This window comes from Parambassis ranga, chromosome 4, assembly GCF_900634625.1.
Source record: "Parambassis ranga chromosome 4, fParRan2.1, whole genome shotgun sequence".
NCBI lineage: Eukaryota > Metazoa > Chordata > Actinopteri > Ambassidae > Parambassis > Parambassis ranga.
The window spans coordinates 5710216-5724621 of record NC_041025.1 but is presented as its reverse complement, the minus strand read 5'-3'; the positions used below and the strand labels follow the sequence as shown (position 1 = coordinate 5724621).

The 14406-nt window shown below is 44.0% G+C and overlaps 1 protein-coding gene across 1 annotated transcript in view; it reads left to right on the top strand.

Moving 5' to 3' along the window:
- Window positions 1-14406, top strand: part of nhsa (Nance-Horan syndrome a (congenital cataracts and dental anomalies)) — a 48504-nt gene extending 34098 nt beyond the window's left edge. The window contains exons 2-9 of the mRNA XM_028403515.1: window positions 3493-3645; window positions 3955-4079; window positions 4588-4650; window positions 6308-6500; window positions 7960-8091; window positions 8547-11330; window positions 11470-11593; window positions 11671-14406. Coding sequence (XP_028259316.1) covers window positions 3493-3645; window positions 3955-4079; window positions 4588-4650; window positions 6308-6500; window positions 7960-8091; window positions 8547-11330; window positions 11470-11593; window positions 11671-12286 — 4190 coding nt within the window. The 3' untranslated portion in view covers window positions 12287-14406. The remainder of the gene's footprint in view (window positions 1-3492; window positions 3646-3954; window positions 4080-4587; window positions 4651-6307; window positions 6501-7959; window positions 8092-8546; window positions 11331-11469; window positions 11594-11670) is intronic.

The window sequence follows — 14406 nt, the reverse complement described above, 5'->3', positions numbered from 1 at the left end:
CTTGGTGCATGTATTTCTATCAGCAACTTGACCTGCATCTGTTTACGTTGTGTTTCTCAGACAATTGAGGTGAGTAACATTTTACTTTGCTTGTCTCTTGGCAGTGTGTGTTGAAACACGCCCAGTATTAGATCTTCTAAATATTTCGTATAAACCATGATCAAACGCTCTGTGAAGTGTTTCATTTTCCACCTCCGTTGTCTCGTGCTATAAAGCACCACTGTGGACTTGAAATGATCTGATCTGTGTGTATGTGAATTATTCAAGGAATAAATCACAATGACATTCTTGTTTATGAACATAATAATATTCGAGAAAAGGATACACGTATCCAATGTCCTTGTCAACCTTTGGCATTCCTCTGCACTCTCCTTGATCCTCCATTGTGGGTTAAATGGTCACTGTTGTTTCAGCGGTTTGGATTAACACTCCTCTTCTCCTGTAGCACACCATAAACAGATTAGTGGTAGCCCAAGTCAGGGCCTGGCCGGACCATCTGTACCCAGCTCTGGGTGGGGAAGGGGACATGGGGGAGGAGTGTGAGCAGATGTTCCAGAGGAGCTGGAGGTCAGTGTGGCAGTAGAGGCAAGGAGAATGTCACTGCAAACACATATGGGACGCCAGGTTTCTGTTGAGGTGACTGTGGGAGAGACCCTGACTGATTTAATGTCTCGCTCTGATGCTCAGAGTTAAAACCACACCGCTCTGTCATGGCTCTAGGATGCTGTCTTGCACTCACAACCCAAGGTACTGTATAATTTACTGGGATTAATTGAGCTGCATGTAGGTCCCATTTCTTTCTGCTCTGCATGTGCAACTTTAACCACAGTGGTTACACAACATCTCTGCACTGTGTATGAGTGTTGTCATAAGATGTAAGTGATGATGGAGTGGAAGTGTTCTTCTCCTCAGCTAGTGTTGCTGGGAGAAGGCACACAACAAGGCATGTATAAATGCTTTAACTACTCACTACTTTTCCTGCATTATATTTACACTCCTGTTCAGTACGAAGACATCTAATCTGTACCTTATATTTTTTTGCGTCTTATATGCATACATTGTGACCTAATGACTAAAATCTGCGGCAATGATTTCCCAGGCTGCTGACAAATTGTAGGTGTGTGAGTGTAGGTGTAAGGAAGGAGGGGGTTTGAACTGGCTCCTGTCTAGGCCAATACCAAGCAAATTACAAGGCAGAGGCAGACAGAGGCTTTCATCCCCCTTCTTCTGGCCTGCAGGGCTGCTGGCAGGGCTGATAGTGGTGAGGTTATTGGTAGATGATCAGCAGGAGGAGGAGGAGGAGGAGAAATGACTGAGATTGTGTCATGGTGCAGATGATGAATGACATTCCAACAATGTGATTTCACCTCACCAGGAAAGTTCACATATTATTGAAAATGAATGTTTTGGGTTTTTATATGAAAGATATGTTTTTTTCTTCTCACCTGAGGTCTTGTTGGTTTATTTGGCTTGATGTAGACGTGCTGAAGTCAGTCTGACTGTGAAAGAATAAGAAAGCTGCCAAGAGGTCAATGAGATGACTGAAGGCTGGTGTGTTTTCTTTGGCCTCATTTGGGGCAACAGCTGACCACTAAATTACCATTAAAGCCTTCCCCACATGGACTTCTAACTCCATGAAAACCTCTCTAAAGGCCTCTTAGGAACTCACAGCCTCACTTAACTGAAATTTCACTGAGCAAAGTGAAAGGAAGGACTGAGACTGATTTGTGGCTGGGGGAAGATAAAAACAGGGAAAAGTTGAATGGGAGTCAGCACTCTGCATTGTTGTTGTTTTTGTTGTCAAATGGGTCTTTAATGTGTGTGTGTGTGTCTCACAGCAAGGCCAACAGTTCAGATCTCAGCAGGGAGGCAGAGAGGGGAGCAAGGCGAAGTGTCAGAGAGCCTCATATCACCCCACACCTCACTGGCTGCTCCTTATGTCGAAACGCCTCACAAATGCATCATCAGTTGCCGTTCTGTCGGGTGTCTAAAATACCTAAAAACTTGTTAGGTTGTTTGTTTACTTCACCTGGTAGTTAGTATGTATGTAGTTCAACATTTTGAGAATTTTCTGTGAACCTATTGTGCAGGTACAACCAGGAGGTTGACATTAGTTAGTGCAGTTTAAGGTTAAGACTGGAAATAAGAGAAAATACACTGCTTGGCTCTCTAACGATGACTCTATGCCTACCTGCACTAAAGTAACACAAGCAAAAAAATCCATTTCATTGACATGTTCCAGTGAATCCATTTCTGCTCTGTGAGTATGTCTATTCTTTGCACCTACAGCTGAGCAGGAGACAAGGTCACAGCAGAGGGCTCTCAGATCACTCCGAGGTGTTTCATGGGAAATGTCAGGTTGTCTCTGAGTAACAGATAAACACACTGCCTCTCCTATGGATTCCATGCATGGGACCATGTTTCTTGGGAATGTTTCCTGTCAGAGAATTCAGTAGCAGTTCTGCTGGTAGAGTCTCCAAACATGTGTAGCAGCTGTATTTGCAGCTGTCAGTCATACAGCGTTGCACTGGGTCGCCCTGAACTTTGGTAGCTACCATCAGGAGTTTTTGATTGAAAAAGAAGTGAAGTTAGCTTCTGGCAGCACTACAAAGTAAACTTGGAGCGTGTGCAGCCAAAGCCGCCTCTCATCAGACATGGAGGTCGGACGGAGTGTGTTTCAGTAAAGCTGCCAGGTCAAGGACAGGCCCAGAAATGTCCGCCAGGTAGAGGAAGACTTGACAGATGTGTTTGTCCTGTAAAGCAAAGGCTCAGCAGTTAATTCTCAAGATTTTTCCTGGATCTTAACTACTGATGTGTAAGATGATATTAAAAGCCCATGCCTGAATGAATCATATTTTATGTAGCTTAATATTTGACTGCTACCACCGTGTGGATTTGATTTGACAAATTTGTGATGCTGTATTCCAGAACCTCGTCTTATGTGCCAAGAAAAAAAAGAACAAGTCATTTTTCTCTTATACGTAGTATTTTTGAGATTATTTCAAGCAGTCAACATACAAACAGGCCACACCACAAAGACCAAACAACTCCCTTCAAGCATCCTTTCCCTCAGCCTCTCTGTGCATTATGTGTAATGCGAGAGCTGAAGGACTCCCTCCCTGTAACTCAAGGAGGTGTGAGGGGGAGCAGTGAGATTGGTCCACGTACTGGTCAGTGTTTAGAAGATGAAAGTCACACTATCAGGTTACATACATACCCATTGTTTGGCTCCAGGTAATAGTATTGCATTAGCAGACAGGGTATTGTCCTGTTAACATTGCATCGGATTATCCTGCTTTTCTTTTCAGGCCCCAGCTTTAATTTGAGCATCTTATTTAACCTGAGATCCCAGATAATGGAAACATACATTTTCATAGCACCACATTGTCGCCACTCATCAGTTATTTTTGTCTCTTAATGACTTAACCAGTGTTTTACCACAAAAATGTTTGAATGGAAAGGTCTCTAAATGTTGCTATAACTACATGACAGCGGTATCTAACCTGGATGTGGAGAGTAAGCTGACGGCACACTACCAAGCTCCCTGGCACCAGCAGAAGAACATTTTCCATCCCTCCACACGGCCAGCATGTGTAGAAGAGCTACACAGGCAAGCCAGCTTCAGCCTGTGGGCCCTGCACCAAGGTGAGACCATCCGCACACGAGGGAGTGAAACCAAACAGCTGCTCTAAAGTTAGCTCTTGTCATTTCCAATTAATGCAGCTCTTCAGTTTTGTTTTACATGTCATTTAAAAACTCTTTACTTACTGCACACCATAAAGGTCTGGTGTTCCTGGTGTTGTCCTGTCCTCTGGTGGACATATGTAGTAACTGCAGTGGATAAACATGGGGTAGCCAAATTAACAGAAACACCAGACACAACTTTCTTTCTCTGATCTGGAGTGAACAAATGGTACTTACAAAACAGAGTGTTTTACATGCTTTCTCTCTCAGATCACCGAAGGAGACGATCAGGCAGCAGGGAGCGCAGGGTAACCATCTCAATCTCAGCTGTCCCCCCAATGCCCATATACCCCTCCCCTCAAACTGGCCAGAAGAGGAGATCCAGTTTGAAAACGGTGAGACTTGTCCTGTGTTGTATGCATCAGACTGCAAATCACCAGTCAGTGCAGAAAGATGAAATACTGACAGGCACTCAGTATAATAATACTGGCACACTAATCAATGAATAATAATGTCATAAGTCACTTCTGTTGTACTTGGTAATCAGACGTTGTTATACTTTTGAAGTGACGTTCATATCTCTTCCTCTCAAGCTGCCAGAGAGGCATTTTAGAGATGCAGCAACACAGTTAGCACAATCACAGGTAAAGGTGTTTGTGATGTGTGTTATTGTTGTCTGTGCAGAGAATGAGAGCCTTGAAATCATTTATGTTTCATCACCTTAAGGATAAATGTAGCATTGATTGACAGTTTTTTTTTCAGCCCATCAGCCTGCTCTGGTCCTCCCCACACAGCGTTTCCCTGTGTTGTTGTCCTTTTTGTTTGTGCGTATTGATGTTGAAAATCCCCATGTTCATTTCTGTCATTTGTTTTTGCTGTCCTGTTTTTTACTCTGTAATTCAGTTTGAATCCACCCGCTCCTCCTCCCCTACCGAATGTTGCCGCTTCTCCCCCTGGAGCAGAAAGGTATTGGTCCCTCCCTCCCTCCCTTCCTCCCTCCTGACTCCTGAGTGCTCCTCCTATAATGCTTTACTTCACCTGCTCTTGTTTGACTTCTAATCTGCATAATGATTCTCTTTTGAAATGCATGCCTCTTTAACACAGCCTAGTAGTAGCTGCCTGCTCCGCCCATTAAGACCACGGGGTAATACTGAAGCAGCACACCACTTAAAAAGCTTGCCGACACATCATTTACGTTGTTTTCGGGGTTCATGTGAAGGGCCAGGCTCTAAATTCCTAGTATGAGAGGAATGTGTATGTGAGGGCCACAATCACAGCAGCCTGGGTTTCCTTAATAATAGGTTCGACTTCTCAAAGCTTGCGCCTGTGATTACCCATGATGCCTCTGTGCTGCGGTTTCCTTACTGTACAGCTGACAGCCTCATGTTTCTGTCTTTGTGCTTCCACCAAATATACCATGCTTGATGCCCGCTGTGAGGCAGGGATAAACACCAAACACTACCACTCCTGTGTTTTCCTGTGTGTATCCACTCTTCCTCCTTTTTTCCCCTTTTTTCACCTCCTCTTCCTTTAGCTCATCCTTCCGTTCAGACACTCCTAAAACACTTTTCTTGTCTCAAAACAAATCAGCTGTAAATGGTCTCGCTTTGATTTTTTTTTTTTTTTTGTTCTACTACTCGGGAGAAGTTTCCAAGGAAACCAGCTTCTTTTGTGGCTGGGGTTTTGTCAGGGTCTCATTGGTCTGCTGGGAAAAGAGAGCACAAAGGCTGAAGAGCTGGCTTTAAATGGGGGTGGGAGGTTGTCGGGTGGTGGAGGTGGAAACCAGTTTAGCCTGAGAATCACTCCCAGTTTCACATGTGTCTCTCTGTTGGAATCTCAAGGTAAGGACTCAGATCATTTAGCATGGAGCCATAAGTAATACAGAAGTTTAGAGTCTGAGGAGGCCCGTGGAAAAAGGATCTGGAGCTGTGGAGTGGGAGCACTGTGCAGTTATTGATACTGAAGCGCAGAGGAATGCTGCTCTGAAGTATTTCCTCTCAAATATTTCCGGACACTCGTTATTATGCGGGAGACTCGCTGCTTAGATTGTCGGAGCGTGAGCTAAGAGTTTCCAAAGCAGCACGTTGTGAGTGGAAATGACAGTTTGTCACATTTCTGTCCTGTGCAGGAGTTTTAGGGTGAAGGAGATGACTTAGTATTTAAAGACAGTGTGTGTCTTTTTATTGGTCTGGGGTTTTTCCAACTGTGGACACAGTCAGGTTTAAACTCTGATCTTTTTGCTGTGTTTCATTATTTGCATGAAATCTTAAGTAGATTCTTTGAATGTTTCTTGAGCTTTCCTTTCTGAAGCATGCTGTTTGTTTCCATTACTCAGTGGATTCTTTGCACGCAGACATGACACTCAGCAGCTGGAAGGGCATGTGTATTGATTTACCCTCACTCAGGCAGTGAGCAGTCTGCAGTTTGCTGCAGATTAAAAAGACACTAAACTTTGACTATGTTCCCACAAAAAACACTTTGACAATCCCAGACTTTAATCACTGAACTCTACACATTCCCTTTTCTGAAGCTGAGCTTGTTCATTTTTTTTTTAACTCTGTCGTACCACTTCTCATGTAATGCCATCTAACAATTTAACCATGCAAATATCCATCTGTTGCAGGCTGCGCCCTCTGACCCTGACACTGACGGGGTGGCTCTAGGTCACCGGTCTAAGTTTCCCATCCCTAACATCCCCTCCACCCTGGACAAGCAGACTAACTGGTCTAAAGCTCTGCCGCTGCCCACCCCAGAGGAGAGAATGAAATGCAGTTCCCAAGTCATCACCTCATGTGTCGTCCCCATTAATGTGACTGGTAAACTTAAATCACTTCATGTTTTCAGTCTGAATGTGTTTAATGTGGTGGGACCAAGTCATGGTGTCACTTTGTCAAACATATATGTTAGCTCTTCCTTAGCAGTGAAGCTTTCCTGAACCTTCACGTTTTAAAGGAATAGTTCGCCATATAATCTCTCTCACCCAGCGTAAAGAACCAGCCTGCCTGGATGTGTTTAAAGCTGAAAATGCAGGTTTTTCATGTTTGTTCAATCTATAGAAAAGCTGAATTGTGATCACTACATTTTTAAGTTTTAAGATGTAAGAAAGAAAGATAAAGCAAGAAACAACAATTCTTATTTATATTTTATACATGTTAGAAAGTGTCATATAACATTTGTTATACCTCATAATGTCCAATCTGTATGCTAAGCTAATCACCTCCACACTCTAAATAGTTAACATGAGATCGCCAATTTAAGTTCATTAACAAATATGACGGCGCCGTGTCACTATGCCTAAAGTTTCGGCTGCTAAGCTAACAAGCTGTCACTTGCTATGACTTTGTAGTAAAAGCAGAAATCCTCATTTTATTATTAGTGACAAATCAAAAGCTGCTGTTGTAACATAACATTCAGTGTGTGTCAGTGTTGTGTGCTAGTTACAGCCAGTCACTCCTCCTCTCTGCATTCTTTGGCACTCTTCATGAACACTATAGTTATTTGTGTTTTAGTTTACTTGCCCTGTAAACATTAAATACTGCAGGAAATTCTGCAACTCACTATAAAACAAGTCACTGTTTGGGAACTAATGCTGCCGTAGACCATCCCTTTTAATGTGCAAGTCATGCTTTGTGCCCCATTAACTTTGTTTCTCATGCTTTGACGCTTTGTGCCTGCATTTGCAAAGAGGCGAGATGCTGTGACATGAATGCCAAATAGTTCTGTCCAAACTGTTGAAGGGCCTGCCTAATGTTATTTACTCCCGCTCACAACGACTCAAAAGGAGAGTTATATGTCAACACTGGCTGAGTCAGACACAGAAAAAAAAATTCACATTGTAAGCAAAGTCCAGCAATTACTATGGTGCTGTAAGCCCTGACTTGCTGTCACATGATAGTCATAATGTATGAAGAGGGAGTGGCAGGAGGAGACACAACAAAACTGAAAGCTTCACAGAAGGATGTCTTTTTGGTCAGTAAAACCATGAACATCTGTTTTTTTATCGCTGTCATTTTTTGTGGTTAGACTTTTTGTTTTGTGTCTTTATCATACATTTACTTATATTATAGCTAAGTCATCCCATAAAGCGGTGAACAATCCAGACACCTGGAGTGGCTTTGAGCTGTCCTCCACTGTCCTAACTGCTATTTTTGTAAAACACCTAATTTAGTTCTGCCGTTTAATGTCATGTCTCAGCAGACAGCATGAGACCTAAAGAAGGAATCACTGCAGTTGCCATGAAACAAAGATTCCTCAGATGTCCTGTCTCCATTGCAGGGGTTGGCTTTGACAGAGATGCTAGTGTGCGCTGCTCGCTCGTTCACTCGCAGTCTGTGCTTCAGAGGAGACGGAAGCTGAGGAGACGGAGAACTGTCGCTGGCGTTCCCAGACAGGTGCAGCAAGACCTAGGTATGTAACTTTATCTGATCTTGCCTGGCTCTCCTAAACACATGGGGTTACTGAAATTTAACAGAAACCAAATTTCATCATTTTGAATACTGTTCTGTATTTGTGTCACTTACTAAAAATTATTTAGTATTACAGGTCTAGCAAACATTGTGTTGTTTCTTTCACTATAAAGACAACAGTGAATAGTAATACAGTGCTAACAGCTGTATGTCGACATAAATATGAAATGTAGGATTCATATTTTTATTGGTTCCTTTGATGTATTTTTGGGGCATTTAATATTTTTAAATAGTCCGCTGACAGTAGTGTGCAAAAAGAAAGAAGGAAGGGGAAAGATGGAGAATGGACAGTGTGCTTTATGGTTAATGTATTAAAACCTTAAACATTATATTGTATATTGTATACAGAACAATAAAAAGTGATCTTATGTTCCCTGTTCTTCTTATTTCTCAAAGACTCTGATGACTCTCCTGGTTCCAGAGAGCGGACAGTAATAGTTCACGCCAGTCCAGATATCACTCCTTCCACTGAGGAGCTGGCCAACCATCTCAGCACCAGAGACTCAGGTTGCCAGACAGAAGACTTTTTGATCTCAGGAGCGCCTTCTCGGCGGAGGATCAGGGCCCAGAGAGGCCAGGGAGTCTCCCTGTCACTTTCCCACTCTGTAGGCAACATCTCCTCCCTGCCTGACAGCAGTGACGCCATGTTTTCTGCCTCTGTGGGAGAACGACTGCGTTCAAGGAGTCTTCCACGAGACACCAGTCGGATGATGGACAACGGGCACAATGACAGTGATGATGAGGAGGAGCTGTCCCCCTTTGACACTGAGGGCTTCCTGCCTGGACCCAGGGAGTTGATTCTGAAGGATGAAGAGGAGAGCACAGATGATCAGGCCATGTCTGAACAGCTTGGGAGCCTGAAGTACGAACAGCTAGGGAGCCTGAAGTACAAGCAGCTATCAGAAAGCCCAGAGCGCTGCTGGATGGAGCGGACCAGATCTCACCTGCCCAGGAAGGCGGACATGGGCAGCTGTGAGATCTCGTCCAGCTCTGACACTTTTAGCAGCCCTGTCCACTTGGTCTCAGCTGCAGGAGTGCTGGGAGGCCAGATGGACCACAAGGACGACCATCAGTCCTCCAGTGGGAACTGGAGTGGCAGCAGCTCCACCTGCCCCTCACAGACGTCAGAAACGATCCCCCCAGCAGCCTCTCCTCCGCTGACAGGCTCCTCACACTGTGACTCTGAGCTCTCCCTAAACGCTGCCATTCACACTAATGATGATCAGTCCGGCTTCATGCTGGACAACTACCCAGGCCTCAGGACACAGCGGGCAGGCTCTTTCTCTTCTACAGCTATGGACATATTAGAGGAAGTAGGGGTCTGCACTCCCATCGAGGGAGAGTGGGGTTACTCCCGCACAGAGCCTCTACACTCGCAGGACTTCAGCCCTGAGCCGAGCAGAGAGGCTGAGAGCAGCCTGGGCTGCCCCAGCTTCACCAGCATGGCTACCTGCGAGAGCAGCTTCTCTGACAAACCTCTGTCAGAGAAGGCAGACACCGTTTCACACTATTCTGTAGACACTGAAGGTTACTACACTTCCATGCACTTTGACTGCGGCCTGAAAGGTAGCAAAAGCTTCACTTATAACTATGCACCCTCTGGCTCTGATTGTGGCCTGTCAGACTTAAGTGGTCACATGACTCTGAGGAGACGCTGCCTCTCCTTAAGGAAACCAAAGGCGAAGCCATCTCCGCCTAAGAGGAGTTCCTCCTTAAGAAAAATATGCAGTGAGGGAAACATCCCTGACAAGAAAGAACCAAAGATTACATGCGGGCAGCAACTTCCGCTGTCCTCCAAGGAGAGGAAGCTGCAGCTGCTTTTGTCTGGCTCTCCAGGTCACACAGAAATCTCTTCATCAGTCAGGGAGCCCCTTGCAGTATGGGGGGTTGATGCCTCAGCAGACCTACCTGACTTAGGTGTGTTAAGCTCCACAGATGCACACTCCTTTAAGGATGAGGGTGTTGTGCAGTCAGACTATGCAGATCTGTGGCTCCTGAACGATTTAAAGTCCAGTGACCCTTACAGATCTTTGTCCAACTCCAGCACAGCGACAGGAACGACTGTTATCGAATGCATCAAATCACAGGACAGCTCAGAGTCACAGACGTCACAGTCTGGCTCCAGAGCCACCACCCCCTCGCTTCCATCAGTGGAGGGAGACTTCAAGCTGAATTCGCCTGAGAAGCTGGCAGGCCTGGCCAGCCCCTCCAGCGGCTACTCCAGTCAGTCAGAAACCCCCACCTCCTCATTCCCATCTACCTTCTTTCCTGGGCCACTATCACCATCAAGTGGCAAGAGGAAGCCTAAAGTCCCAGAGAGGAAGTCCTCTCTTTCATCACTGTCACTGCAATCGCTGTCCTCCAAGGACGACGCCACCTCTAAGAGAGACCTGGAGCTGCCAATAATTCCTCCCTCCCACCTGGACTTAAGTGCTCTTCAGAGCTTTGGCAACAATAAGGCCTCAGCGTACAGGACCCAAATACAAAACCTCCACCAGAACAAACAAAAAACAACACCTGTAGCACCTCCCAGCTCTGAGCTTTTCAGTGTTCACACCCTGTCCATCACTCCCACAGTGCTACACTCAGTACAGCTCAGATCCATCAAGAAGGAGCACCAAGAAAGTCATGAGGACAAAGCTGTTTCTAGACTCCAATGTCCCACTGTGAACTTAACAAGCACACTTTCTAGTAGTAAGTCTTTAGAACTGAAGAGTCCCCCACTGTACAACGCAGACCATCATCCTCACACAGCCTCTAAGGAGTTGTGTGAACCAGTGTTTACCTCAAATGAAGAGCTTACAGGAGCAGCATTTCAGAGAGAGATCACAAGCAAACAGGACAGAGCAGCTCCACTAGAGAGGCTGAAGTCAGACCCATGCTTATACCAGACGTACAGTGAGTCTCCTGTCTGCTATGGAGACTTGAGTTTGCAGCAACAGACTCGGCTGTCTGAAGGAGAAATTTTTCCTCCTTCAATTCTGCACAGCTCACCCAAAAGATCCAGCAGTCTTGAACAAGTGCCTGCTACTGACAGCCAGTCAGAGATGCTGCAAGGAAGTCCAACCAGTGACGATGGCAGCAGCGAGGTGGAGAGCGATTCATCAGGTGTTTCAGCCCAAAGTGCCTCACAGGACAAGGAGGAGTCCACAGCAGAGACCGAGGATTATTTCAGTAAAGGTAAACTTAGTCTTAATGTCATTTGATTATTTCTAACCCTGTCCCTAACTATTAGTTTCTTTTTGAAGTGTTGTTGTTAAAACATTGCTGTAGAATGTATAGCTTGCCATATAATAAATAGTGTTATATATGTTGACAGACTCCTCACTAAGTGACAGCGCAGCATCCCTTCCACACGATGAGTCCAGGCCAGAGGATGACAGCGTGTTTCTGTCACCCACCAAAACCCGCACCACTGAGGATCTGTTTGCTATGATACACAGGTGAGTGATGTGGATAGCAGTCCCATCAATACCTTTAAAGTTTACAGAGATTCTTTAAAGTATTCTTTTCTCCTCAGGTCCAAAAGAAAAGTTCTGGGGAGGAAGGACTCCACTGAGTTGGCTGGGAGAAACCGACTCGGCGCTGCATCAGGGAACACTCCACCCAGCAGCACTGTGAGCTCCCCGGTCTCTCTGGCTTCACCTGTGGCTGCACAATGCTCGCAGAGAGTCTCTGGTCCCATCTACAGGAACGCAAAGAAGTCCAGCACCTCCAACGAGGAGTTCAAATTGCTTCTGCTTAAAAAGGGAAGCCGCTCTGACTCTAGTTACCGCATGTCAGCTACAGAGATCCTCAAGAGCCCCATTACTCCTAAATCACCCGGAGACTCTCTGACAGAGTCACCCAGGCAGTCTGAGGAGCCCGCCTCCCCCTTGCAGCAGCACCAGTCAGGACAAGACCAGCTCTCTAGCCCCTATCCCAAAGCCAATGCTGAGGGCTTTTCCCCAAAGTCCTTTCCCACATCTGCTGCTTCTAGGCAGGGACGCTCCAGAATCCCCCCACCTGCCAACAGCAGCCGCTACAGCATGCGCAGCAGGCTGTACTCTGCTCCGATGCAGGCCATCTCCGAGGGTGAGACTGAGAACTCAGATGGAAGTCCTCACGACGACCGCTCATCACAGGGCTCCACATAGGAAAGAGAGTGAGATCATTGAGTTTACAGTACAGGACCAGAATGAAATATATAATATATGAGATGTTTTCAGGAGAGAATAAGTCATTAATTTAGTAAATGAGTTTAAAAGCTGTCTCATTTTTAACAACTTTGTGGAAACAATTTTACCTGTTTTATACAATCTGTGTTTCTAAAAGAACGTCTTCATGAAATGAATAGCTGGCAATAGAAACTTATTTAGCATCTGCATGCTGTAGTAAAATATGATTTACAAACAATTCCGCAGATTTAAAAATGTGCACCAAACCCAGCTGGATGGCATCCTTCAGCTCTGCTACCACACATCCATGTTTAATCTGTAATCTGTCAGATTTTTCTTTCAGAACATGTACAAGTTGACGTTTTTAGTATTTTATGAAACTTGATATAGAGACATAAACTTGTATGTATTCTGTGAATACCTATGCAATTAGACACACAACTTGTACATTTCGTCACTCCACTTACATCCACCTATATTAACCCCTCCCCAACTGAACATCAGGACTCACTTAAATAATGTGAAGCCTCAGTCTTTCCCTCATATTGCTTGTAGACACCATTTAATATGATGTGTTTGAATATTTTACTCGATCCTTTTAAAAAAACAGTAAATTATATCAAATATAGCTAATAGTATTAAGACTTTTAATAAAAGTTGTCATGCAATAAATAAGATGAGTAATTAATGGTGAGTCAAAGCCAAGCACTAACTTCGACAATCTCGAGAGACAAGAACAGAGTAGGTGTTTTTACATGGGAGGTGAAAAAGTGATCAAAAAGTTGGAGGTGGTGAAATCGGGGAGCAGTGAGAGAACAAGGAGGTCATGAGTTTTAAAGAAAAAAACGTGGCAGTGGTCTGGTTTCTGGTTTGCTGACATTGTGTGTTTATGAATTGTTGAAAGAGGCAGTGGAAAGTGCTCAGGAGGATCAAATATGCCTTATTTTACAATAAGTGAGGAAGCAGCTTTCAGTATTTGAAGGAGGACGTGCGGGTGGACAAATATTGTCTGATGGAAGAAGGAGTGTTTGGATTCCTCAATGATTCCCCATCAAAAATATCACTTTCTCTGTGTCAAAAAAACAAGTCTAAATATATTTATTTTTGTAAAGATAAATCTCTGTTTGACCCTCTGATTTGCTTTTATATGTTAAAAGTATGCAATGGATTCCTGGTATTTTTAATGACATTTTATTCATATACTTAGTTTATAAGTAACACATTGTAGAACCTATTTGATACACTGGTTGCAGAGACAAACAGGAGAGCAACTTCTAAATGTCCTGATAACACGATCAGTCGTAAGCTACACATGAGGTTTTAGCTGTAACCCTGTGCGTGGATTTCATTGGAGTGATGGTACTCAACCATTATGCAAAGTGGACAGAGTCTATATAGCCATAATTCCCTGTAGGAACACTGACAATACCAACTTAGCTTTAGCCTTAATGACACTACACACATGCAATGATGTATAATAGGGTACACCATGAGTTAAGTCTGTGAACCTTCATTCCAACCTGTTTTTTTTTTTTTTTTTTTTGCACTGATAAAGTGATGTTTGTGAAGTTTCATTTGTCTCTTGCTGTACCTGGAGATATTTATAGGTCCTCACATGCAGCTGTTTAACATTCACACTTTAGGAGTGGAGCACATAGAGTAGATGCTTCTGCCAAAGGCTGGAACATAAACATGTTCTCCTCTCGTTTACTTGACTCAAACCTTCTTGAAAACACAAAAGAAGCAACATAACCTGCGGTACTATATTTGGACTTCAGATCAGCCTCTGTATACAGTACTGTAGGTATCAGCTTTGTATTTTTAATGTACAAACTTGTAAATACAATAACTTTTTGGAGTTGTCACAAAGGTTGTTGAATTGTTTCTTGTGTAAAAAACAAAACAAAACAAAGTTCTTCAAAGTTTACATTAATTTCAAACCTTTGTATATTTTTGAGCTGTGGAACACGTTGTATTTATTTTTTAGTAATCATTGTTGAAATCCCATAGTAAATCCTATCAAAGCCAACTGCTAGCACAACAGGCTGCTTAGCAAACGTGTATAAAGAGACAAATAAATGTGACTGCTTTGAAAATGA